Consider the following 22,656-nt stretch of genomic DNA (forward strand, 5'->3'; position numbering starts at 1 on the left):
CACTTGCATAAACCCCATTCACATACCAACACCGACGCCGATACCATACCCGCCGTCGTAGTATCCCCACTGTACGAAGGAGTCTCAGCCGTGCAGGTCGCTGCGCCGGAAGTTTTGCAGCAATTGAATTGCTTCCTTTTTCCCATCACCGAGATCCCTTTCCCGGGGAAATGATCTGGACCAACCACCATTTCCAACACACATATTCCTTATTGTTCTATATCCGCGCTCAGTCCTAGTCCACACACCGGTATACCACCTACAATGTTCAAAAAACTCCTCGCAAAAGTTACCACCGTCCTGCACGTCCCCTCCCTCACGCCGCGGTCGAGCACCACAACCAAGGACAACCGGAACAGCATAACCGCACCACAAGCAGGAGAGGACGCGACACCAAGGGCGAGTACGAGTTCAGGCACGAAGAGGGAGAAACGGCTCCTGAAAGAACAGGCGAAGCGGGAGAAGCGGGAGGAGAGGGAGAGGCGGAAGCAGCAGAAGAATGCGAAGAAGGGGAAACGGAAGGATGGGGGAGGGAATGGAGAGGAGAGAGAGTCTGCTGTCGTGTCGGATGTAGCCCCGCCAGTTTCAGCGACACAGGCGCCGGTAGAAACGGCACGGCCGCCTACACGACGGTTGTCGAAGCAGTTGCAAAGGAAAGGGTCTGCCTCTCCCATCAAGACCGGCCCAGGGCCGCAGAACACGGGTGCGGTGGGAGGGATGGTAGCAGCATCACCCCCACGACCGAAATACAACATCGCGGATTACACATTCTCCAAACTACACAACGAGGTGGTTGCCAAAGTCCCTGGGGACATCCCGAGCGGGTTTCCGTTTGCTATCGAGGATTGTGAGGTGCGGGCACACACATCATCATCACCCATTTCCCTTGCGTCGAAGGCACACTGACGCTCCTTCATGTGTACGACAGGACAGCAATATATTCATATTCGATGTCACGTCGCAGGTCACCGTTGACGCGTGCAAGCGGTGTTTCATCGTCATCGGGCCGTGTGAAGGGAGTGTGTTCATCCGGGACTGCGAAGAATGCGTTTTTGTTGTTGCGTGTCGGCAGTTCCGGTATGATTTTATTGAGAGTTATCAGCGGAAGGAATTGAATGGGGATTTGATGACCGTTTACTTTTTGATTGTTTAGGGTGGCAGACAGCAGACAATTGCGGATATCGTTGTACTCCGCGACACAGCCAGTGATTGAGAACTCGAAGTTGATTGCGTTTAGTTGTTTTCGGTATGGGTATAAGCAGCTGGGAGGTATGTGACAACCATGATCGGATGGCTGTCTATTGGCTCCCTTCGAGCGGTGGAGTATGCCTCTGCGAATGATTGACGAGTGTATCTATCCTCTTTTCTCGTCCTCTTCCACCTCATCATTCTCCCCACCCCGATTTACGAACCGATTTCCACCCACATCAACGCACACGACCCAACCCCGGCACGGCAAGATCAGTTCGCGCTCGCAAACCTGCCCACTCTCCTCAACGAGTGGAGCGACGTCTACGATTTCACAGCATCGAAGGGCAAGAACTGGGCACTAGACTCGCCGTTGGTAAATACCCTCCCGCCTGCCCCGTTTTTTTGGGGGGTTTCACTGACATCCAGCTCCATGATACCCTATTGTTCACAGGCGAATGAAGAGTACCGCCCACCCCCACCCCCCGCCCAATCCCTCGTCCACGTCTCTTTAGACAACACCGATGTCGTACCCTGCACATTAGGAAACCTTCCCCGGAATCAAGCGGGGGTGAGTCAACAAAACCTCCCCACCCCTATCCCACATGCACTAACCCCTTCCGTCCTGTTTTTAGAGCATGGTATTCATATCCTTCCTCCCAGACCCCACGACCGCCGACATCCTTCGTCGCCTGAAACAAAAAGTCACCATCGTGCGGATCCGCGAACGGAAATACACACCTCCTGATATCAACCTCTTGTTCAGTCACCTGGAGGATGGACAGCTGCTCAAAATGGCTAAAGGAAAAGGTAACGATGACTAAATGCAAGCTCCCATTCTCCACCCTACTTTTTTAGACTCATATTTTTGATTTCTTGAAACGACAAAACATGACAGATAGGTGTATAGCAGCGGAACTCGAAGGCACGGAAACCAACGCGTTGCTGATCTTGGAGTCGTCACGGCCGCCGTTGGGGGACGCGATGGATTTGTTGTACTTTTCGAGGAATAGGGAGGCGGCGAAAAAGGAGTTGAGGGTTTTCTTTGGCGGGAGTGGGAAATAGTGAGGGGTTCTAGTGGGGGGAATAGGAAGATGGCGGATGGATGGTGATGCAGGGAGGCGTGGTAGCAAACGCCGCTCTCCGTATAAACACTGGACCACGAAGGTTGTATTCGCTGCTGAGCGGCTATGCACCCATACATATAAGATGCAATTCTGAACCGGATCCATCCCGAGAGACGCTCTCCCACGTTCAAGACGGATTTGAAAAAAAGATAAAGCACCTGTCATTCAAGTCCTACATCTCTACAAACTCTACCTATGCAAGGGGGAGTGGGAAAAACGTGCAGTGCAATCAAAACATGATGATAAAACCCGAGGCAAGAGACACGAGTTAATTGCGTATCAGTAAAAACTCCTAGTCAAAACTCCCATCTCTCCGTCTACTTCTGCAACACAGAGGATCCGGTCATGTCGTCCGGGATGGGCAGCCCCATGACGTCGAGGAGGGTAGGCGCGACGTCGGCGAGGGCGCCGATTTTGTTCGGGATGAATTTGAATTTGTCGGATGTCATGACGAAAGGGACTGTGCGAGGATAGCGGAGAAAAAGTTTGGTATCGGAGGGTTGATCAAGGATAAAGCGGAGACGGGGACTTACCCTTGTTGCAAGTATGGGCGGTATGCGGATGCCCATCATCCCCAAACATCTTCTCTGCATTCCCATGGTCCGCCGTCACAAACAACACATACCCCGCGCGCTTGCACGCCTCGTAAATGATTCCAATCCCCTTGTCCGTCGCCTCCACGCCCTTAATCGCAGCGTCATACACACCCGTATGGCCAACCATATCCGGGGGTGCAAAGTTGCACATCACAAACGGGTATTTGTCAGTCTCCACAATCTCGGCGACCTTCTGCGCAACCTCGATGGCAGACATCTCGGGCTGTTTGTCGTAGGTGGGGACTTTGGGGGAGGGGATCATGACGCGGTCTTCGAGCGGGTACTGGGCCTCGGTGCCGCCGTTGAAGAAGAAGGTAACGTGCGCGTATTTCTCCGTTTCGGCGATGTGGCATTGTGGGACTTGTTGTTTGGCGAGCCATTCGCCAAGGACGTTGGTCATTGTTTGGGGCGGGAAGATGACCGGGAAGGGGAAGTCGGCTTTGAACTGGGTCATGCTTGTGATGGCCTAGGGAGGATCAATGCGGTTTGAGTGACTTATTCGCGAGATGTGATTCAACTATCAGACGGCACTCACGATGTTCTTGGGCTTCTTGGCCTCGAAAGGAGTGTCCACGCCAAGAGCCTGGTTGATCTCCCGCATACGATCACTCCTGTAGTTGAAGAAGATCAACGTATCGTCATCCTTAATACGACCCTCCTCGCCAATGATGATCGGCTTCAAGAACTCATCAGTCTCATCCTTCGCATATCGTTCCTCGATCGTCTTGACGGGATCGTCCGACTTTTCACCGGTCCCCTCAACCAGTCCATCGTACGCGATCTTTATCCGCTCCCAACGCTTGTCGCGGTCCATAGCGTAGTACCGCCCGACGATGGTCGCCACGGAGCCGTAGTTGATCTTCTTGGTGAATTCGAGCAACTGCTTCAGGTACTTGTCGGAAGACTTCGGGGACACGTCACGGCCGTCGCCGAAGAAGTGGATGAAGGTTTTGGGGACGCCGTAGTCCTTTGCGATCTCGAGGAGAGCGAAAAGGTGGTCGATGTGGGAGTGCACACCGCCGTCGGAGACGAGACCAAGGAGGTGGAGACGGCCGTTGCCCTCTTTTGCACGCTTGAGCGCAGCCTGCAACGCCGGCTGGTCTTTCAGCTTCTTTTGCTTGATAGCCAGCTCGATTCGCACAATGTCCTGAAAGCGACAAGATGTCAGTGTTCCGCACAGACTCTGTCTGCACATGGCCACATTGAACGCCCAAGCAAAAAACAAACCTGGTAAACAATCCGTCCAGCGCCAATGTTCAAGTGACCGACTTCAGAGTTCCCCATAAGACCCTCGGGTAGCCCGACGGCGTGCCCGTGGGCCTCCAGTTGCGTGAACGGGTACTTCTTCTCGAAGCCAGACATGACGGGGGTCTGGGCGTTCCTGATGGCATCGCCTGCGGGGTCCTCTTGGTCGGAGATGCCCCAACCGTCGATGACGATGAGACAGGCCTTTTCCTTGGGTGCTGTCATGCTCGCTGCTGAATGGAAGTGCAGTGGAAAGTGTGGTGTAAACTGTTTGGTGGTTATGGGATGAGGTTGGCTTGGGAGGCCCAAGTTGCTTGTGAAGGACTTTGAAGGCGTTGATCTCATCGATTTCCGTCTGACGGCTTTCGACAGCGCGCGCCCATTCTGCTTCTCGTTCAAACACCCCCCCGGAATTGCAAAACCTAAGCTTGATTTGGCTCCCCATGGACGACATTGCGCTCAGGCGACGGACTGGGTCCAGTGGATGTGTATCCCGGTAAGCTACTATGATTGCATTGTCGGTCCGGAGCCTGACGGTTCTGCTCTATTTTCGGAGCATGAAGTCGGAGTGGGAAAGGGTTCATCGTACAATGTGCGACACCTATTACCGACAAACCGTACCAGTCTCACGACAACATCCATAAAGTAGCATGATTCCTGCAATCCTGCAACGCTGCACAAAATTCTAAGACGCCAACCTTTCTCAAAGCTTTCCACCCTTTCGGCAAGCAGCATCTCAACGTCCGAGAGCGAGGGACAACATCGTAATGTTCCCCCAGACAAATCTAAACCGCGATCCGCATTGTCGAAGAACTCAGTTCGAAAATGGCACCGTCGTTCTAACGTACGACGGATACATCGGGACCTGGGAGACCGTGGGGATGGCGTGCACAGGTGTCAACTTATTAACCGCCAATATTGCCATCATGATCATCGCCATGCTGCTGACCTTTGCAGGCATATACATGGCCGTCTCGAATGGACGACGGAGGTAAGTGGCACGAAACTTTTCTTTCTCTCTTTCTCTCCCGAGGCCAACGACATTGAACCCTTGGAGTTTAGGGGCTGGACGTCGCACAATATTATAATGGTTCTGGCGCCCGTCACCCTCTTGGTTGGGCAGGTGAGGCCTTTCTGGATGGCGCCTTTACTGCTGTAAATGCATTTTCCCGCTTTCCATTTGCTGACTGCTCATAATAATTCTAGGTAATCGAGCTTTGGTTCTGCATTGACTGGTATCAGTTGTGGGGCCATCCAAACTTTGCGCACATCACCAAAGGTACGAAGCAACCAGTAAAGCTCTGCATTCCCAAGCTTCTGCCCCTTTTCATTGAACACGTTCGCTCGTTCATAGTGTTCTGGTTCCTTGGAAGCACTGCACTCACCGTGGTGCAGCGCAATCGGATCGAGTTCATTCTGATCGCAACTAACAGACCTCGGCATTGGGACAAGGCTATCGTCGGTGCGCTCGTCAGCCATTGTTTGCTGTTTGCCAGCACGTCGATGGTAGCGTTTCTCATCGGCACGACGCATGGCCCACAGGCCGTACCTTTCCACTACTCAATTCCCATCGTCCTCGTGTTCGTCCTCGTCGGGGTAGTCGACACCGCACTAAGCGTCGCCACCGTAAACATCTGCGCCAACTACGACGCGATGATACGGGCCTTGGGAAAATCCTCCTCCACGTCCGTATCCAGTCGGCAAGTCCAGAAAACCGCGCGGGCCATCCGATTCCCAGCCATATGCCAATTGATCGCCGACGGCACGTTTTCCTGTCTCTACTTGATCGGAGCTTCCGGCCAGGTAGGTTACACCCTGAGCCAAATGTCCGTGCTGGGCCCGCCTCTACAATACCTGTTCCTCCTGTTCTCCTTGGAATGCCTGAAACGGGCCCAAACGCATTCCGGGAAAAATACGGCGTCAAATTATGCCCAGAGCCTAGCAACCGCTTCGCAGACTGGGGATCTCCTGCCTTCGGACGGAAAGGACCCGGCGGCGGCGCCGCTGCAGCCACGGCTTCCGATCGTCCGGCTTTCATAGAGGCCGTCGCGGCACTGGCCACCAACGACTCGACAGCCAGTTGAATCTTAGCGACCTTGATGTACATAGGCATACCAACGAGAATAGTACATAGATAGCAAGGCAATAATAGAAGCAGAGATTCATAGTACACGTGTACAGCGCTCCTTAGCTAATGCAGATGTTCGATGTGAGTTGACGAAAAACTCGCCTTGAGATGCAGCATTTGGTCTATCTCCCCGTACGTATGCATTGAAGAGGATTGAAAGAAAGAAGGGAGAGCGATGGAATATTGGCAACTCATTGGCACCGCAAGTATGCAGGGATTCAAAGACAAGACAAATCGACTCCATGTCCAACGGCAGAGGAGGACGGACTCCAAAGTCTCATTAAGTGCGAGCAAGTAGAATTTACAAGATATGTGAATAAGCGGGGACGAACAAAGAAGAAAAGACATTAAGTGTATAACAGCCAGTTGTACTGCTGTTGTTGGCATGAGATAAGGGTTTGGATCTGTGCGTGTGGCCAGGGGATACCTGAGTTACCTTCCCCCCCGTATGCCACCACCACCAGTTCGTGCGGATCCAACGTAGTCAGCGATGCGTAAAAGTGGCAGCGAGCCTCGGTTTAGGGTGCCGTGCCGGGTTCAAGAAGCCTTCCGTCTCCCCTCCCACCCCTTCCCACTCCTCCCACCCTCTCCAACCCCCTCCTCCCCCCCTCCACCAGCCGGCACCCTCCTAACCTTCGCCCCATTCCCCGCCCCCTCGGCCGCCATCGGCGGCAACACCTGCACGACATTCCCACCCCCACCTCCCGAGAAATAACCCTGTTGCCTCGCCACGGGTGGGGAAATGATGCAGGGCGTGACAGGTGTGATGGACACGGTTGTGCCGGCCGCGGAGGAGTTGTTGGCGGTGTGGGTTGGGTGACGCCGCGGGGTGGAGAGCGGGTGGTGGTGGGAGTGGGGTTCGGCGGCGGGGGAGGTGGGGGTTGTGGGCTCGGTGGCGGGGAGGGAGGGGAGGAGGAAGTCGCAGTTGTAGTGGATCATTCCTGAGAGAAGAGGTTAGGTGTCAGCAGGGGTTCTTGATGTGGGATGCGGGCAGCGGGTTGGGACATACCTAAGGAGGCGGAAGAAGGACATCTTTGTAAACGAATGTCATCGGAAGCGTCTGCTGTGGCTTGTATTGGCGGAACGCCCGCATGGCTGAAGTTTTTCACTCTGGCTCGATCTGTCAACAACACATGGGTTAGAATAAGATTTTTATGGAGGGATGAACATCGGTCCGTTGCCTGCGTACCTCGGGTATGCGCTGGACTGTCCGGGAGAGAAATGCGCGATTGCCGCCGTTTTCGACGTCGGTAGAGAGCCATGATGCACGCGAAGAGGATGATGCCGATTGTTGCTGAACCCACTGCAACGACGACGGTTCCGGCTGGGAGAGGCAAAATTTCCATTAAGGTTTAGCGTATGGCGGTTTCCACACCCGTGGTAAAACCGGTTGTAGGAAGAAACGCAGAAGCCCATCCTGACGAACCTGTAGATAATTTCGGGGTAAAGTTCATCCGGAACCAATCCGCAACCCTCTGCGCCGCCATCACAACCCGATCCTTCACCGCGCTCCACGGCAGCACCCCGAGCCTATCCAACGCCAACAGCGTCAACGCCGCCAACACCGCCGTAACCGTCAGCAGCCCCACAGTCACAAACAAGCACACAACCCATCTGCGTCGTTTCCGCCGTGTCTTCACCGCACCCGGCCCCGAGGTTCCGTGCTCCACCACGGTCTGCGCGGACGTGTCGTAGGCGTTATCCAGTGGCGAAGACACGGACCTCCGACGCTCGAAGGACTCGATGCCCTCCGATGTTGCGTCCGTAATCGTGTTTGGAATAACCGACGACCGAGACAACCCAGGCGTCTCCACCAGTTTCTTGTGGCCTTTCTCGGGGAGATCTCGCGCCAGCGTGGTTGCAGAAAGCGGGGACAACGACTCCGTCCGTGTCTTCCCCGCCGCGAGCAGCAATGCAGATGAGGTGGCTTCGTTGATTACCGTCCGCGCCGACCCGGAACCGGCGCGGATATTTGGCCACCGCGGGAACGACGATGCTGATGCATTGGATGGGAGGTGAGGTAGGACGTGGTTTAGCGGGTGATGGAGCGAAGCAGGGAATGGCGAATCGGCAGTTGCGATGGGGGTTGCGGAGCGGGCGCTTTGGGAGGGGGCGCGGCTTCCAGCTATACTGGCGGTTGCGTCTTCGCGGACGCTCGGCTGGCGTTGGTAGGGAGTTGTGAGGTATGCAGCTGGTGATGGCGATTCGGCTCTTGTTGCTGGTGTAGAAGCCTTTTCCGGCTCATGCAGTGAGGTCCATTGCGGATCCTCCGGTGAGCCTCCTATTTCCTCGTTTGCATCATGCGATCTTCCGGCAACGAATGCCTCCTCCCACGAAGCCATAGCCTCCTTCAATGGCGTGTTATAGTGTGAGCCCAGTGAGTACGCCACGCTGAGATCAGAGCCCTGCCGTTTGAGCCCATGTCCGCCCGTGGTTGCCGCGGCACCACCAGCCCCCGACGATCCGCCGCCTCCACCACCTATTCCCGCAACCCCCACCGCCCCCAAACCGAAATTTAGCAGCGACGATCCACTCCCCTGTTGCTGCTGCTGCTGTTGTTGATGTTGCGGTAAAGTAACCGGCAACGACTGCAATTGTTGATGTTGCGATACGGAAACGGGCTGCGATCGAGCCGTCGACGCGGAATGTAGACTGAACCTGCTCGCCGTAGGATGGTGATGATGCGAAGACGCGGTGGAGGGGTGCCGCGACGCGGGATTTGTGAAGAGGTTGCCGCCGCTACCGAGCGCTGACGGCCTGTTGAATGCTGTGCCGGGGAGGATGCCCATTGAGAAAGCGCTTTTGTGGTGAGGGAAATGGAGAGAAGGTCTTGTGTTGGGTTTCGTGGGATGCGGGTCTTCAGTGGATGTGTGTGAGCGGCCCGCTCGCTCTTGTTTTGTGATAATTCCTTAAGAACCGTGTGAAAACCAGTGCCTTGCAGTAGACAGCCCGATCTCGCGCGGTCTCCAACGACGCACCTGTGGCTCCCAAATACGCTCGTTTTCTCCAGTATTATACAATGCGCACCTTAACAACAGCAAAGCCCGGCCAAATGGTGTGAGGCGGTAACGGTACGGCTCTCCAGTAGCGATCGAGTATCTCGCATGAAATTTCCTTACGACGAGGTCTAAACACAAATACGAAATGTATACAAAAACAACGAGATCTCCCCTGCAGCAAGATTTCTCCCGAATAGTATTGAGGCGTACGAACTGCGTCGCACACCGCTAACGCCGCAGTCCGGTGTGTGAGTTCAGTGTAAAATCCAACAATGACTCGCACGCCTACGTGTTCGGCATGACTGCCTTAGAAATGAAGTATTCGCGGGTAGCGTCACTCGGGTCCCGAGACCCAGAGGACGATAAGATTATGGGGCGTGTATTTTCCCCTCATATCCACTCCACCAACCTCGTTGCGAAACAATACAGGGTTCAGGTGCCGGAACACGCGGCACATAAGCCCTGACCAATGCCGATGCGACGTGGGCTTGCGTGCAGTTGACGTTCTGGTCCTGAGCTGTATTATTCGGTATTTGGAAGGTAGGGGGATTGTGTTGTGTTTAGAGTAAGGTTATGGTTAAGTTTTCAAGTTTCTGGCGGAGACCGTCCACTTTTTTCCTCGGTCCGATGTCCGGCAGCCCCGATGATCGGAGGTGGAAAAGTGCTGTCAGTGGGCCAAGTCATGGCTTAGCTAACGCGTTTCGCGCTGTCGCTTTTTTCAGTTGACGCTTTTCGCGAGCTGCCGTTCGCATGTACGGATCAAGAACGTTTGGATGAGAAGAGAACTACAGCGGTGACCTACGTCTAAATCGAGTGAAAAAGGACTATCTACAATGCCGGCAAAAAGTGTTGGCATCCCACAGGACCCCATTTTACTGCATTACCTCCCGCATCCGCTCTCTCCTCAACTTGATCCGTAAGCACAAGAACAGAAAGATGGCGCTGATGATCTCGCAGCCCTGTAGAAAAGTATAGAAATTCTATAAAAACCCACGCTGGTCGCCCGATTTGCATATGAACGTGAGAACTTACACCGGCGAATATCTCTCCCCGAGCCCATTGAAAGTCTACGTCCCCGACGATGGTGGCGGTAATCGGTGACCCGACTAGGGATGCGAGACCTACAGGCATACAGGCTAGGCCGAGACGGACTCTGTAGGATAAAAGGAAGTCAATAAGGGCATGCTAGGATGGATTACGGCGCAGGGGGCGTGTGGATTACCCAGTAGACGTCACGTTTGGATCGAGGGAGACTACGGTGGGGAAGTACAGCGACACAACTAGAAACAAGGAAAGCGTTAGTCTTTGTGCAAAGCGGGTACGCAACGTTCACAAAACCATGTACTTACTTGACCCCGAGAAGAACCCATACAGGATACAAAACACCACCAACGACGCCGGCTGCGTGCACGCCAACATCACAAAAACCAGCACGCCCGCCGCAAGCGTACACGGCACATACACCTTCAACGCGCCGTACCCTCCTCCAACCCTGTCCGCCAAATAGTTGGGCATCGTTCGTCCGAGGATTCCCGAAAGGTTGATGGTCGCCAGGGTATATGAGATCAAACTTTCGCTGATACCATGCTGCCGCGCAAAAGTTTGGATGTAGAACATGGGGTAGTAGAGACCGAGACAGACGATGAAGCCCGACGAGATGCAGAGAACGTAGGCAGGGTCGCGGAGGAGGGCGGAGATGGGGAGAGGCGGCGATGTCGGTTCGCTGGGTTTCTCATTCTTGTCAACAGAAATTTCCGACGTTTTTGCTGGCTTGCGCGGGTTGGGGTCGATGACGATGTTGGCCACTGCCAGTCCAAGTGCGACGATGAACCCGATGATACGAACGCCCCAGGCGAACCCGACGCCATCCATTTGGAAAAAGCGGTTGAGAAGGACGGAGAAGACGAAGCCGCCGAGAGAGGTTCCAGTCGTTGCGATCCCCATGGCCAACGCCTTCCGTTTTGTGAAATGATAGGAAATGACCCCAGATGTGGGCAAAAAGGCAATCCCGAGTCCAGCTCCCATGCCGAGACCTTGGCTGAGGAGCACTTGGTAATATTGACCCTGTTGGCAGAATGAGAGCGCAAATATGCTAATGGAGAGGGCATTGATTGTTTGGCTACGTCGAAAAAAACCTCATGTGTTCATATGGACATACCTCACGACAGAGACCACGGTGCCAAACAAAACGGTCTTTCTGAAATGGCCAGCATCGAGCCTGCATTGTGTTCTCATCAGATTCGAACGGCGTAACAAACAGGATAACCCATCTCAAGGCATATTCTACTTACAACCGCCCCACAGAAAGCCCCAGAAAGTACTCCAAAAACAACTGAATCGTCCCAATCCAGCTAATAGCCGACGGCGCGACATTGGAGAGAAAGCGTTCGCTGTAGAAATCCTGGTAGGCGCCGAAAGAGGTTACCGCGCCGACCATGCAGAACTGAAAGAGCCAGGAGCCAAAGACGGTAAGCCAGCCGCGCAGGCCGCCGTCGGGTTGTTCATCGACGGCGGTAACATGGGTGGTTTGTTCGATTTCCCAGGAGGGGCTTTTCTCGGCGGATTTGCTTGTAAGGTCGTGGTTTTCGCCGCTTTGCGGTGTGGGCAACAGCGATGGATCGCAGGGGGTCGGGAAAGTTTCGATGGAATAATGAGATACCATAAAGGGGGGGCCCCTCTCTGGCTCGCTCGCTCGCTTCAACTATTGAGCCATCGCTACAAGTTGCCATCATCGGCGACGCCTCAGGCAGAGGTACAATGATGTGGATGGCAGATAACCACCACGGAAAATGGGATGGGGTGAAAATTCTAGACTACCTACGGCTACGGGAGAATGCGTCTGGTCTGCGGCCATCGCCAAACACCACCGAGCGCACAATCGAGAGGAAATTCTTGGTGCTTAGGACGTCCCGATTGTGCACTCTCATCCGTAGTGGTCGTCTTCCAGGAATCTCAAATGGCGTCCAGTCTTGGTTGATACATTCGGGGTTGGGGCAACCCACCAATCCATGGACGAATTCCATTCTTCCCTTTCTAGCTTGCCACGGCCGAGGTGATAGCCGTTGTCGGATGTTTTTCTTCACACGACCGTGGCAGTTGGGGCACACGGACGACGTTCGATACTCATCCAGCAAGTAGCATGGAATGCTGTTTCTCGCAAAGAGTGTGCGGAATCTGTTCCATGATGAGTTAGGATATTATAGTACATCAAAAACAATGATGGTCACTCACCCCTTGGTCTTTGATGACTCCTGAAAGCGCATCGTTTTCCCAGCATCGCTTCAATCACCCAAGATGACCGAAAAATGCTTTCCATACCGGCGCCGCATGTTCTTGATGAGCTTGCTCTCAGACTTTTGCCGCAGTGAGAATGCCTTGAATCTGCGAGCGACGTGAATCTCATCCTGGTAAAACTCATCCAGGGCGGGATCTTGAATATGGATGTCAGCCCATGTTTACCCAAATTTGAAGAGGATACATGATACATCATACCTGCATGTATGTGATCCACAATGAACGCGGAGAACGCCTCGATGTTCATGCTCTTGTGCGACGGAATCTGTGATTCCATCTCAGCAACGCCGGCATTGATCTTCCGCTCTGTCGTGTCTCTCCGAAAGTACCGCAACTTTGTCTCGACCGCCCGTTGATTGGATGTGTATCTGATATGGGGTGGTGCATTGTGAGGACGCTGCAACGGAATGTCGCCGCAACGGGGATGGCGGAGACGGGGGGCTGGCGGGTGGAGACGGGGGGCTGGCGGGCGGAGACGGGGGGCTGGCGGGTGGAGACGGGGGGCTGGCGGGCGGAGACAGGGGGCTGGCGAGTGGAGACGGGGGGCTGGCGGGCGGAGACGGGGGGCTGGCGGGCAGAGACGGGGGGGGGGGGGGGTAGCGGGGACAGCAGGGCAGTAGTAATCAACTGAAACTTACCGAAATGGCCGCCCCTTCTTGATGTCTTGACAGAACAGGAGATCACGCTTGCCCGGATCAATGCAGACGATGTTTGGAGCCTCCCTTAATTCGTCAATGTGGTGCTCAAAATACAGCTGCTTGACCTCTTCCCGCATTTGGGCCTTGCTGCGCTTCCGCGCCCGATGGCCATACTTGAGCGATGGCTTCTTGAAGTGGATGGTCACGGAATACCCGTTGGTGCTGATTGACCCATCAAATTTGAGACCCAGCTTCTTTCGATGTTTGAAGACCTTGTCCTATAATCCGTCATTCAGCGACATAATCTGATTGAAATAAGCGCATAAGGATAGAGACTTACATTCATGTTGAGAAACTGCCCCCACAGCTCCCGCTTGCATTGATCGGTGAGTTTCCCCATGCGATGGCGGCTCAAGCCCAGGATATGGGTGGCTAGGATCAGAGAGTCGATCCGAACAGATGACTGGATTCGAGATTTGCGCAGCGGGACAGTGGAAAACAGGCGCATTCCACGGCGCTCATAGAGGCGCGAGAGCTCACAGTAGGCACCTGGTGAGGCAGGTGTGGACCATGATTAGCCAAAAGAGGAAGCCGCGGGGTGGGGAGCGAAGGGGGGGTAGGGGGGGGGGCGTGTATGTTCAGCGAGCGGCGAACACGTTGTCGGCGATGGTTACGTCAATGCCGTGGCGGTGGGCAAGAGCATCAGCCGCGCCCCGGGCCGGTGGCGTCGTCGAGGCGGGGGAGGAGGGGTTAGGGTTAGGGGGGGGGGGGGGGAGGGGGCCGGAGCCAAGCGTGCGGGTGCCCAGCGGCAAGAGCGCATCGAGAACCACGTCGGCCGGGGTCCCGGCAGGCAACCACTCGGCCAGATCGGCGTACCAAGCGAGGCGCTTTGGGGGGGGGGGAGGGGGGGGGAGTGTGAACATACGGGATGCAACTCACCTAAATATGGCATTGCATCCACCGCAAGGCTGTATGCAAGCGGTTCATCCTGGGGAGGAAACAGAGCCCATAACTCGTCAAGGAGATTCCGCTCAAGTCGTGTGAGGCCAGCAAACTCCTCTTCGGTTGGGTACTCTTTGAACGTCGCGTACTTTGTAAACCGATTGACACGCCGATAATAGTGTCGCCGCTGCGCTCGGCTGACTCCGGCTCTCCGAAGATGCAGTACGACTTGCTTCACACCAAGCCTTTCATTGACATAGCGCAGAAACATTTGCATAAAATGCTCCTGTACGTTGACTTTAAGGTTGGTGAAGATGCTCGTAGCTGTGTACGCTGCGGTCTGTTGGCTATTTCGCATGCAGATGGGGGCAAATCCGTGAACATTACAGTACTCTTGAACCCGTGGATGCAACTCTTGCGCGATGACCGGATTGCCGTTGTAGCCTGGATTGTTTAGCCGCTCAAATATCACACTAATGTGCTTGTCGGTGATGTCCGGGAAATCGTGTAGAGGATGATCAGCTGTGGTGGGGTGGGCAGATGTAGGCTGAGAAGGGCTCCATGTATTCCAATCCCGATGATGACGGAAGGGCGAGTGCGGATTCGAAAGAGTCGGATCCGACTTACTTTGCTCATTGGTATTGGGAAGGACTTTCCGAGCCCGAAAGTGGCAACTCTCCCGAATCTCATTCTGACTCTTTCTACGAACACGAGGCGGAAGAAGCAGATGAAGCAGATGTGGATTTGGACGATGCGGAAGAGGAACGAGGTGAACGGCATAAGCTACGCCGAGAAGAATTGAAAGCGGCAGACCCGAGTTTCGACGAGGAAGGATATATCTCAACAGACAGCGAAGCCAGTACGTGTACTAATCTGGAGCTCCCTGCCTCCTCTCTTGAAGATATCTATCTACCAGATATGGTGAATGACATGCACATCAGTGGGGATAATATCGCGACTAGTTCCTCCACCTCGACTCCTGCTGCTGCCGCAACTCAGAATTTGAATAAGACGGACGGTGGTCGCAATGATGATCCCGCCTCGGAAGAGGGCGCTGACGAATGCTCGAGTACCGATAGGCTGGAAGGATTATATTCAGAAGATCGCGCGTTAGACCAGATATGGTATGAACAACTTCGTACGGATCTCTGTATTGATCGCGATCAAATCAAGGAACTTGTGCGGGAAGCCGCGAGCAGTCACCCGCTGTGGGCGGTTCAGCAGCACCGAGCAGGCTTCAAGTTCACTAAAAGAGCGATCGATGCGTTGCATACCGCTGCTGAGGAGTTTCTTGTTGAAAGATTCAGACTCGCTCACATGCTGGCTTTGAGTGCTGCCTACACCGACGAGAAGCAGGTGAAGCTGACCGTTGAGAATCTGCGGGCGGCCGCTGCAATTATGGAGGGGCGGATTTGAAAGACTCACTGCGCATGACTTAATCTGACTCCGGAATCCCGGCTATTCAATGTGATAGAAAGCAAATACATGCGGAGCAACTATGTGAAATTGCTTCACCTCAAACCAACATACTAGCAGCCTATATATAAACGTATGGGAGTTCAAGATCTACTCCGCTTATCTGGAACAGGTGAACCAGCCGAATCTCTGTTGCGTAAACAATTGATACAATCTGGTCGAAGACGATGAGCAGAGGGAACGGAAGGTGTATAGCTCGTGACTTTTTTAACCTTGCCGACTACAATCCTACGCTATGCTGATGATAGGTGCTAACCGGCGTGTCGTCACTAATCAAGCATCCCGTCACTTCGCTAATCAACGCATCATATCCGGAGTTTCGTGGCCTCCGGCAGTCGAGGTCTGATTCAGTGTTCTCGCAGCGATTGGCGGTTGAGACCTAGTGCCGTTGGTGGCCTCCTCAATGTGCACTTGCGCCTCTGCTTGCTGGTTTACAGTGGCCGTCGCAAAACTTCCGCGGGCTTCCTCGTACCCGGGTGCGCCAGGCATATACCAAAGACATTCCATCCTCTTCTCCAGCTCGGCGATTTTACGTTTCATCATTTCGATGGAGCTGCTTTCCTTCTCTAGCAGGCGCGCGTTGAGGGCATCGCTGAGATCCTCAAGGAGGGCGGTTTGGTCTTGGTACGAGGGAAGTTCGATGCTGAGCTTATCATTCAGCTGAAAGAAGTTGCTTTCGTCGTCTTCTGGGATAGCTTGCTCAACGCAGTCTAGATTGATGAGGTTGCGGCCAAGGACGTAAAATGGACCCACGTCGCCAAGGATGTGGAATATGCAGGTTCGGCAGTGTATCAAGGAGTTATCGCAAGAGCTGAACTTCGATTTCGCACAAAAGAGATTGGGTCCCCGCACAGCACAAAATTCAAGGCTAGCCCTCAAAACTCATTATGCAAATTTGCGGGGGGGGTCAACAATTCGAATAGAAGAGACTCCCCCACACCTGAGTAATATGCCGACAACAATCCGTCCCTTTTCCTTCGTTTCTCAAGCTCATAGATCTTTGTTGCGCACGCCAGGAGTATTTACAAACTTCATCAACAAGAGAGGCAATGGGCAGGAAAAGCGCGCGCCTCTTGGAAGTGCATCTTATTTTGATCTTCCTCTGCTATGCTAATGATATCGACTGCTAACCACCACATCGCCGCTAGCTACATCAATTCACTTTCGACCACTCTTCCGCCAAATCTTCATGTTGACCCTGCTGGTCTGTTGTCGGCAACATTCTCACTCTGCATTGGTACGTTCTGCGTTCCAACCGAGGCCGAAAAGCTGGCTCGGGATTCCTCGTACCCCGGTGCGCCTGGCATATTCCAAATACAGCCCATCTTCCCCTCCAGCCAGCTCAGCCTTCGCTCCAAGTCGGCGACCTTGGTCTTCAGTTCAGCTGGGGAACCATCCCTCTCGGCGGCACGGGCGTTGAGAACCCCGATGAAGTCTTGCATTTGCTCAAATGACCAATAACCTTCCATCTTTACGGGCGTCTCGTTGTTGATGACGCAGACCACTTCTTCGTCAATACCAGTGAACTTCTGGGTGGTGATCGTTTTGACTTCGTCGAGATTGATGATATTGAAGCCAAAGGGGTGAAAAGGACCCATTTTTGCAGAGCTTGTTGGAGTTGGGCACGTCCGGACGTGATTACCGTACTGTTTGCAGAGCGCCGTCGCTCGGAAGTTTGGAGGTATGGACTTTGAGTATGAGGCACTGCGGGTGAAGATTTTGCACCTTTCTATTCAGTCCGGATGCGTTGCTCACCACCTATTTTTCTTCCCTATCATTGAGCGTTTACGGGTTGTGGGGGGGCAACCAAAAAACTCGACAGCGCGTAAACCGTCAATTGACCAACCCTGTCAATTCAGGCCGCATTCTATCGGATTTCCATCCCGTTTCGAATTGGTTTCCCAACCTTGAGCCTGCCCTCAAGCTGCAGAATCCATTGGGAAGGAGTGTATTGAAATCAATCAGCATTTCGAATGTTGAGGGAGGCAGGGCGGCGCAAAACGGACGAGTTTCATGAAATTGACTACGTTCGACAACATTTAGGATTCGTTGCGGAATGCGAAGAGATTCACTATGAACGAATATATATAGATATGTAGATACTACGAGTTGGGCATTTTTTGCTTTATTGATGACAGAAATGTGTGCAGAGAGGCCCTTGTCAGGCCGTGCAAAATAATTCCCAAAATGAAATGGATACACGGTTTCCCTTATTTGCGATGTCGATCCCAAGCAAATGCTGAGAGTGCCTTAGTAAGTCGTGATATGATTCCCGAAAGCACCGCACGAGATTTTGCCGAAGTTTGCCATTCTAAACTCATTTGCAGCCCATTTCGCTTTCTTAGGCTTAGGGAACGAATCTGATGGGAAGGTTAGAAACAGAATGAGCATATTGGCACATGCTGATGGCGGTCTTCTTACGTTATATCTTTGTAGACGTGCCCGCACTCCTCACAGTTCCGCTTTCGCCCCTCGCAATATTTCATAGAATAAACATCCTCCCTTCTCGTAAACCGCTCGCTAACGGTTACCTCATCATTTCCCGTGCCCAGCTGTTCTCTGCGCCTCCGCTTCCGCCTCAAAGCTCGCCTTCGCAGCCTCAAACCCCGGCGCACCCGGCATGTTCCAAAGACAATTAACCTTCTTCTCCAACTCCTCGACTTTGCGCTCCGTCGGACCGACTTCCTTTTCGTGGTGGCGGGCGTTAAGTGCCTTTGCAAGCGTTTCGAGCTCGTTGTTGCTTTGGCTACCGAAGTTGATGGAGAGCTCGTTGTTGATGACTACCTTGTGGTCCCAATCGCCTGGCACTCGCCTGGCGGTTTTGACTTGGTCGAGGTTGATGAGCTGATCGCCGAGGACGAAATACGGGCCCATCTTGAGGTAGGGCACTGCGACCGGAACTTTGATGCAACGTTGAAGAGAATTCTCGGAGTTTTTGGAACTGAGTTGGGACTTGAGAGTGTGGGGGCGGTTTCAAGGTCAACGCGTCGAGCACGAAAAAGACCAAGACTGAATTGATGGCTTCTTCGTTACAACGTGCGATTCCTTACAAAAGCCTTGGCAATTCTACCATCGAAGGAGGAGAGAAAGAGGAAAGAGGAGAATGAGAGGTCCGATGCCACAATCAATTCAAACATGTGCGTCGGATGGAGGTGGGAAGGTCCCCAAGACCGAATGTCACATTGAACCGGGAGTGATACATCTATCACGGGAAGTGTCTATGGCGCAGAAAGCGTCTTGGGGATTACTACCTGTATCACGGAGAGACGGGAAAAGAAGGGAGAAACCTGTGCACTCGTTCCTTGACGCAAGATGAGGGACAGTAGAGCAATGTGAGCCTAACGCTTTCATTATCATTGCGCAGATCTCTGAATTAAACGAGTCCATCTCTATGTAGTATGTATGCTATGTAAATATGGTATCACTATCTTGAACATAGTGTGCTTCACCTCAGCTACTTTTCTCTAAGCAGCGACCTTAACGGGGCCGGCGATGCCACCCTTAGACGACTTGACCCACACGTTCAGAATGCCCGGAGCAGCGGCCTTATTCCTCAACACAAACGCACCGGCCGCATCCGCACCCGCCGTAGCAAGCACCTCGGGACACGGGGCATTCCCACACGCATTGTGCAGCGTAAACGTCGCGGACACATCCGACCCGGTCCCGTCCACACGCAGATCCCTCTGCTGCTGGCGCGCCTTGGCGATCGTGATGGTGTCGACGGCCTTCAGGGGCGTGACGGTGACAAACTCGGACGCGACGGAGAAGATGCCGGCCTTGTTCATGGATTTGAGCGCGAGGGTGGTGGACACGCCCGGGGCGAGACCTTCGACGACCATCCTTCGGTCGAGGGTTTCGCCGCCCGTCGCAAGGTGGAGGGTGCCGACTTCGGTGTTCGTGGCGTCGTATTGCTGCGCTGCGTAGCCCGTGATGGAGGCGTCGGCGGGCGCGGTCCAGGTCAGGATGGCACCACCTGGCGCGGCGGTGGCCTTGACGGCGGTAGGGGGCTGGGGAAGGACGGCGGCTGGGGGTTGGTAGGTAACGGTCTGGACCTTGAACTGGCCGTTGGCGTGGATCGCGGCGATGTGGAGGGTGGTCTTTGTTCCGATGAGGATGGGCTGGCCGTCGTAGACGATGGCGGCGTCGGAGGGGATTCCGCCGGTCATGACCGTGTCGAGGTTGGTGGCGTAGTAGATCTGCACGTTGGAGGCGATCGTGACGGAGGTGGCGGTGATGACGGCGGTCTCGTCGGCGCCGGCGGGCGGGGTCAGTGTGAGGGTGATGTCGACGACGGGCTGCGGGTTGGCGGCAGGGATGAAAGGGTTGGACAATGCGGTTCCGACCAGACTGCGGACTTGGACGGTGGAGGTGTCGAGGCTGATGGAGGCGTCGCTGACGGTGACGGTGTTGATGTTGGCGGCGGTGCGGAATCCGGTGGTCTTGCGGAGACCGGCGGTGACCGCTTTGGGCATGACAATAACGTCGTAGCCGGAGATCGCGGCGCCGCCAGGCACGACGGCCGGGGTGCTCCAGGAAACCTTAACGTTTCCGGCACCAAAAACAGTGGCAACGGTTCCGACGCCGGGGGCGGTCGTGTCAGGTCCAGCGGGGCATCCACCCACACCAGGCCCCTTCACTTCACCGAGTTCCCAAATCGTCATTCCTTGTCCGGCGCCAGCCATCCAGGCGTTAGCCCTCGCGCCTCCACCCGTAGCGGCGGTCTGGGCAACAGCAACAGCATTAGCGGCGTTAGGGTCAAATTCGAAGGTCGCCTTCCAGCGCCTGACACCACCGACGGTCGATTCAACAACACCGGACCGGTACCCGTTGGTGAAGGCCTTGGTGTTGAAGTCTCCCAGAACGGCGCGAATGTCGCGTTTGGCGATGACGGTTGTCGTCATCGCCGGGTTCACGATCCGGCACTCGAAGTTCGCCATCGGGATGCTCGCAGCGATCTGTCCGGTGACGGTGAAAGACAATGCTCCGGCCGTGTAATCCACACTCTCAACGTTCGTGTCCAGGATGGTGGAATCGGCTATCACACTTCCAGCAATGGAAACCTGGATGCGATCCCCGGCCTGCAGGGAAGGCGTGACCTTCAAGTTGGTGCCAGCGCCCCAGCACACACCGCCAGGGTGGTTGACGTCGAACGCGACATCGTCTCCAGAGACGGTTCCGATGGTGGATCCGACAACGGTGGTCCCGCGAAGGACCTCGACCTTCATCTGCTGGCCGGTGCGCTCGGCGAAGCCTTCGATGGTGACCATGTCGCGCATGGGGAAGGCGACGATGTTGGAAGGCGCCACGGGGAGGGCGGCTTGAGCGGTGAACGCCGAGAGCGCCGCGAGGGCGAGGGTGGCGAGGAACTTCATCGTTTGGTGGATGGGGGGAGGGACGGAGTGCGGTGAATGTGGTGAGGGGACTGCCAGCTGCCCATTCCTTTTGTACTAACGGGTATGTGGGGAATGGTTCCAGCGGGAGGCATGACGCTCGTATCTACCGCTGGAATATGCTACACAACGAGGCTTCCACAATCGGACAACCTATGCAAATCTGCCCCCCGGCTCCTTGTCAGCTGTCCTCACTACCGGTTATCTTTTCGCCTATGGCCTAGACCCTCGCTCACCCACGCCCCCATGCTCGTCTCCCACCTTTTTTTTGCCTCCATGAGAATTTTGGAGGCCCCAACACAAAATGTAGTATCCCCACTGGTGTCGTCAGCTGGGCCGTCGAGCTACATCCCGTCCTGTGACTCTACAGGCTCCCAATCTGAACAAGAATCATGGACGATTATTTTCCTGTACGATGCAGCATGATGATGGTGCATGGCAGCAACAGGTGGTTGTTCACTCCGCGCGGTTCTCTGTCTCTGTGTTTATCACAGATGTTGTCTGAGTTTGAACGGGGTAGGGAAACTGATGGCAAGCAGATTTTGTCCGTCAGTCTCAAATTTGACGGTCTATTCCTGACATGGCCGGAATATCCAATGTACCGCTGGGACATTTTTACGTATCACGCTCACAAGCTGTTAAACTGTTAAACTTGATTAAAGCTCCCGAATCGCGACAACATGTTGTACGGATTTCAACACGGAAGTTCACGGAAGGTAGTAGCTCCGACGATCAATTGTTCACAATGGTGGCACGGCGCCATGCCTTGATCGGTACCGTAAGCGCAAATTGAAGAGCCTATTGTGCCACAAAGTTTTTCGTGAAAAAAAGCCCGTCACCCAAAGGATCGTGGCCGGTGCATTTTTTGTTTTTACCGATGATCGGGCGATCTGGGGCCCCGTTCCCGCCGAATGGCTTCCAAAATTGCGCATGAGAACGCGCCCCAACCGTGGCACCAAAACGTGCGGAAGAAAGAACAAAGACTGTGATCACTTTGGAAACTTGAAGTTGGATTCCCCGTTTGACATCGATGATGCTGATGAGCGCGACTATGTGCGGGAAAATGGAAACATGGAGGGTATACTGTATACATTGTCCCACCGCGCGGATGCTATGAGGCCGTGGTTGGGGAGGGAAGCTGAAAGAAAGGACACAAATGAAGCGATGTGCGGAGTTGCAGCCTTTCAGCAGCACTGGGACTTACTTGCCAGATTCACGTCCGACGGCGATGCCATGTAGTGGTCACGTGGGGGGGGCTTTCATGCTTCGAGGCGTGCGTAATACAAGGCTTGAATTGAATCGAATGCACCATGAATCAATTGATCGGGGGCTTTTCCTCATCAGGCGTCCTGTCCGGAGCGCTCTCGGCTCCTGTTGAGTTGAGTTGAGATACAACTTGCAAATTGCCATAATAAGATCTTATTGTCTTATCCTCGGGAGACGGCGCTCGACTCCTCGGAGACTCCTCGGCCGCCCGCTCCCCGGTTGGCGTGTTGCAAGAAACCATTTTTGCCTCTCTGGGCAACAACAGGTGCGCTATTAATGCGAGATCGGCGATGGGAGAACCGGAGTCCCCCGCCGGAGGATCCGAGAGCCAGGAGAGTCTGAAACGCGTCGATCATCCAATCTC

The 22,656-nt window shown here is 54.4% G+C and overlaps 12 protein-coding genes across 12 annotated transcripts; 4 read left to right on the forward strand and 8 right to left on the reverse strand.

The window, feature by feature from the left end:
• Positions 1-264: 264 nt before the first annotated feature.
• EV422DRAFT_507333 (tubulin binding cofactor C-domain-containing protein) lies at positions 265-2,253 on the forward strand (the record flags this gene model as incomplete). Its single annotated transcript, XM_053068651.1, has 7 exons — positions 265-852; positions 929-1,077; positions 1,154-1,269; positions 1,461-1,564; positions 1,643-1,759; positions 1,824-1,998; positions 2,087-2,253. The coding sequence occupies 7 exons, from the start codon at positions 265-267 to the stop codon at positions 2,251-2,253; spliced, it is 1,416 nt and encodes a 471-aa protein (XP_052924563.1).
• A 163-nt stretch (positions 2,254-2,416) lies between these two features.
• Positions 2,417-4,457, reverse strand: EV422DRAFT_579329 (BPG-independent). Its single transcript, XM_053073314.1, has 4 exons — positions 4,139-4,457; positions 3,447-4,058; positions 2,849-3,377; positions 2,417-2,775 (listed from the first exon to the last, which is right to left on the reverse strand). Exons 1-4 carry the CDS (start codon positions 4,379-4,381, stop codon positions 2,633-2,635), a joined length of 1,527 nt encoding a protein of 508 aa, XP_052924564.1. The 5' UTR covers positions 4,382-4,457; the 3' UTR covers positions 2,417-2,632.
• A 625-nt stretch (positions 4,458-5,082) lies between these two features.
• Positions 5,083-6,196, forward strand: EV422DRAFT_568669 (uncharacterized protein; the record flags this gene model as incomplete). Its single annotated transcript, XM_053072674.1, has 4 exons — positions 5,083-5,147; positions 5,219-5,279; positions 5,363-5,435; positions 5,511-6,196. 4 exons carry the CDS (start codon positions 5,083-5,085, stop codon positions 6,194-6,196), a joined length of 885 nt encoding a protein of 294 aa, XP_052924565.1.
• A 625-nt stretch (positions 6,197-6,821) lies between these two features.
• On the reverse strand, positions 6,822-9,073 carry EV422DRAFT_568670 (uncharacterized protein; the record flags this gene model as incomplete). The annotated part of the gene is made up of 4 exons (XM_053072675.1): positions 6,822-7,225; positions 7,294-7,404; positions 7,474-7,608; positions 7,711-9,073. The coding sequence occupies 4 exons, from the start codon at positions 9,071-9,073 to the stop codon at positions 6,822-6,824; spliced, it is 2,013 nt and encodes a 670-aa protein (XP_052924566.1).
• A 775-nt stretch (positions 9,074-9,848) lies between these two features.
• On the reverse strand, positions 9,849-12,076 carry EV422DRAFT_534009 (MFS general substrate transporter). Its single transcript, XM_053070642.1, has 6 exons — positions 11,575-12,076; positions 11,442-11,501; positions 10,633-11,375; positions 10,506-10,563; positions 10,316-10,436; positions 9,849-10,242 (listed from the first exon to the last, which is right to left on the reverse strand). Exons 1-6 carry the CDS (start codon positions 11,943-11,945, stop codon positions 10,156-10,158), a joined length of 1,440 nt encoding a protein of 479 aa, XP_052924567.1. The 5' UTR covers positions 11,946-12,076; the 3' UTR covers positions 9,849-10,155.
• A 20-nt stretch (positions 12,077-12,096) lies between these two features.
• Positions 12,097-12,420, reverse strand: EV422DRAFT_497491 (uncharacterized protein; the record flags this gene model as incomplete). Its single annotated transcript, XM_053067951.1, has 1 exon — positions 12,097-12,420. A coding segment is annotated over one exon (324 nt), but the record flags the coding sequence as incomplete, so codon positions are not given.
• Positions 12,421-12,521: 101 nt separating this feature from the next.
• EV422DRAFT_104208 (uncharacterized protein) lies at positions 12,522-14,867 on the reverse strand. Its single transcript, XM_053064537.1, has 6 exons — positions 14,785-14,867; positions 14,155-14,679; positions 13,556-13,764; positions 13,216-13,493; positions 12,776-12,945; positions 12,522-12,713 (listed from the first exon to the last, which is right to left on the reverse strand). The coding sequence occupies exons 2-6, from the start codon at positions 14,513-14,515 to the stop codon at positions 12,565-12,567; spliced, it is 1,167 nt and encodes a 388-aa protein (XP_052924569.1). The 5' UTR covers positions 14,516-14,679; positions 14,785-14,867; the 3' UTR covers positions 12,522-12,564.
• Positions 14,868-15,075: 208 nt separating this feature from the next.
• Positions 15,076-15,573, forward strand: EV422DRAFT_568672 (uncharacterized protein; the record flags this gene model as incomplete). Its single annotated transcript, XM_053072676.1, has 1 exon — positions 15,076-15,573. One exon carries the CDS (start codon positions 15,076-15,078, stop codon positions 15,571-15,573), a length of 498 nt encoding a protein of 165 aa, XP_052924570.1.
• Positions 15,574-15,930: 357 nt separating this feature from the next.
• EV422DRAFT_621005 (uncharacterized protein) lies at positions 15,931-17,333 on the reverse strand (the record flags this gene model as incomplete). Its single annotated transcript, XM_053074122.1, has 2 exons — positions 16,862-17,333; positions 15,931-16,343 (listed from the first exon to the last, which is right to left on the reverse strand). Exons 1-2 carry the CDS (start codon positions 17,229-17,231, stop codon positions 15,931-15,933), a joined length of 783 nt encoding a protein of 260 aa, XP_052924571.1. The 5' UTR covers positions 17,232-17,333.
• Positions 17,334-17,883: 550 nt separating this feature from the next.
• Positions 17,884-18,507, reverse strand: EV422DRAFT_507339 (uncharacterized protein; the record flags this gene model as incomplete). Its single annotated transcript, XM_053068652.1, has 2 exons — positions 17,884-17,993; positions 18,249-18,507. 2 exons carry the CDS (start codon positions 18,505-18,507, stop codon positions 17,884-17,886), a joined length of 369 nt encoding a protein of 122 aa, XP_052924572.1.
• A 516-nt stretch (positions 18,508-19,023) lies between these two features.
• Positions 19,024-21,189, reverse strand: EV422DRAFT_104271 (uncharacterized protein). The gene has a single exon (XM_053064538.1). It carries the CDS (start codon positions 21,006-21,008, stop codon positions 19,098-19,100), a length of 1,911 nt encoding a protein of 636 aa, XP_052924573.1. The 5' UTR covers positions 21,009-21,189; the 3' UTR covers positions 19,024-19,097.
• Positions 20,798-21,592, forward strand: EV422DRAFT_534046 (uncharacterized protein; the record flags this gene model as incomplete). Its single annotated transcript, XM_053070643.1, has 1 exon — positions 20,798-21,592. A coding segment is annotated over exon 1 (214 nt), but the record flags the coding sequence as incomplete, so codon positions are not given.
• Between the last annotated feature and the right edge of the window lie 1,064 nt (positions 21,593-22,656).

The sequence above is a fragment of the Fimicolochytrium jonesii genome, assembly GCF_025526975.1.
Source record: "Fimicolochytrium jonesii strain JEL569 chromosome Unknown EV422scaffold_16, whole genome shotgun sequence".
In the NCBI taxonomy this organism is placed as follows: domain Eukaryota; kingdom Fungi; phylum Chytridiomycota; class Chytridiomycetes; order Spizellomycetales; family Powellomycetaceae; genus Fimicolochytrium; species Fimicolochytrium jonesii.

Coding starts and splice junctions, on each gene's coding strand:
- EV422DRAFT_104208 (XM_053064537.1), bottom strand. CDS start 14,515: ATGCGAAATAGCCAACAGACCGCAGCGTACACAGCTACGAGCATCTTC. Junction 12,946..13,215: donor AAGAAGGGGCGGCCATTTCG/GTAAGTTTCAGT, acceptor ACCCCATATCAG/ATACACATCCAATCAACGGG. Junction 12,714..12,775: donor TGTGGATCACATACATGCAG/GTATGATGTATC, acceptor TCCATATTCAAG/ATCCCGCCCTGGATGAGTTT.
- EV422DRAFT_534009 (XM_053070642.1), bottom strand. CDS start 11,945: ATGGTATCTCATTATTCCATCGAAACTTTCCCGACCCCCTGCGATCCA. Junction 11,502..11,574: donor GGGCTTTCTGTGGGGCGGTT/GTAAGTAGAATA, acceptor AACACAATGCAG/GCTCGATGCTGGCCATTTCA. Junction 11,376..11,441: donor ACCGTGGTCTCTGTCGTGAG/GTATGTCCATAT, acceptor CCTCTCCATTAG/CATATTTGCGCTCTCATTCT.
- EV422DRAFT_579329 (XM_053073314.1), bottom strand. CDS start 4,381: ATGACAGCACCCAAGGAAAAGGCCTGTCTCATCGTCATCGACGGTTGG. Junction 4,059..4,138: donor CTGGACGGATTGTTTACCAG/GTTTGTTTTTTG, acceptor TGTCGCTTTCAG/GACATTGTGCGAATCGAGCT. Junction 2,776..2,848: donor CGCCCATACTTGCAACAAGG/GTAAGTCCCCGT, acceptor ATCCTCGCACAG/TCCCTTTCGTCATGACATCC.
- EV422DRAFT_104271 (XM_053064538.1), bottom strand. CDS start 21,008: ATGAAGTTCCTCGCCACCCTCGCCCTCGCGGCGCTCTCGGCGTTCACC.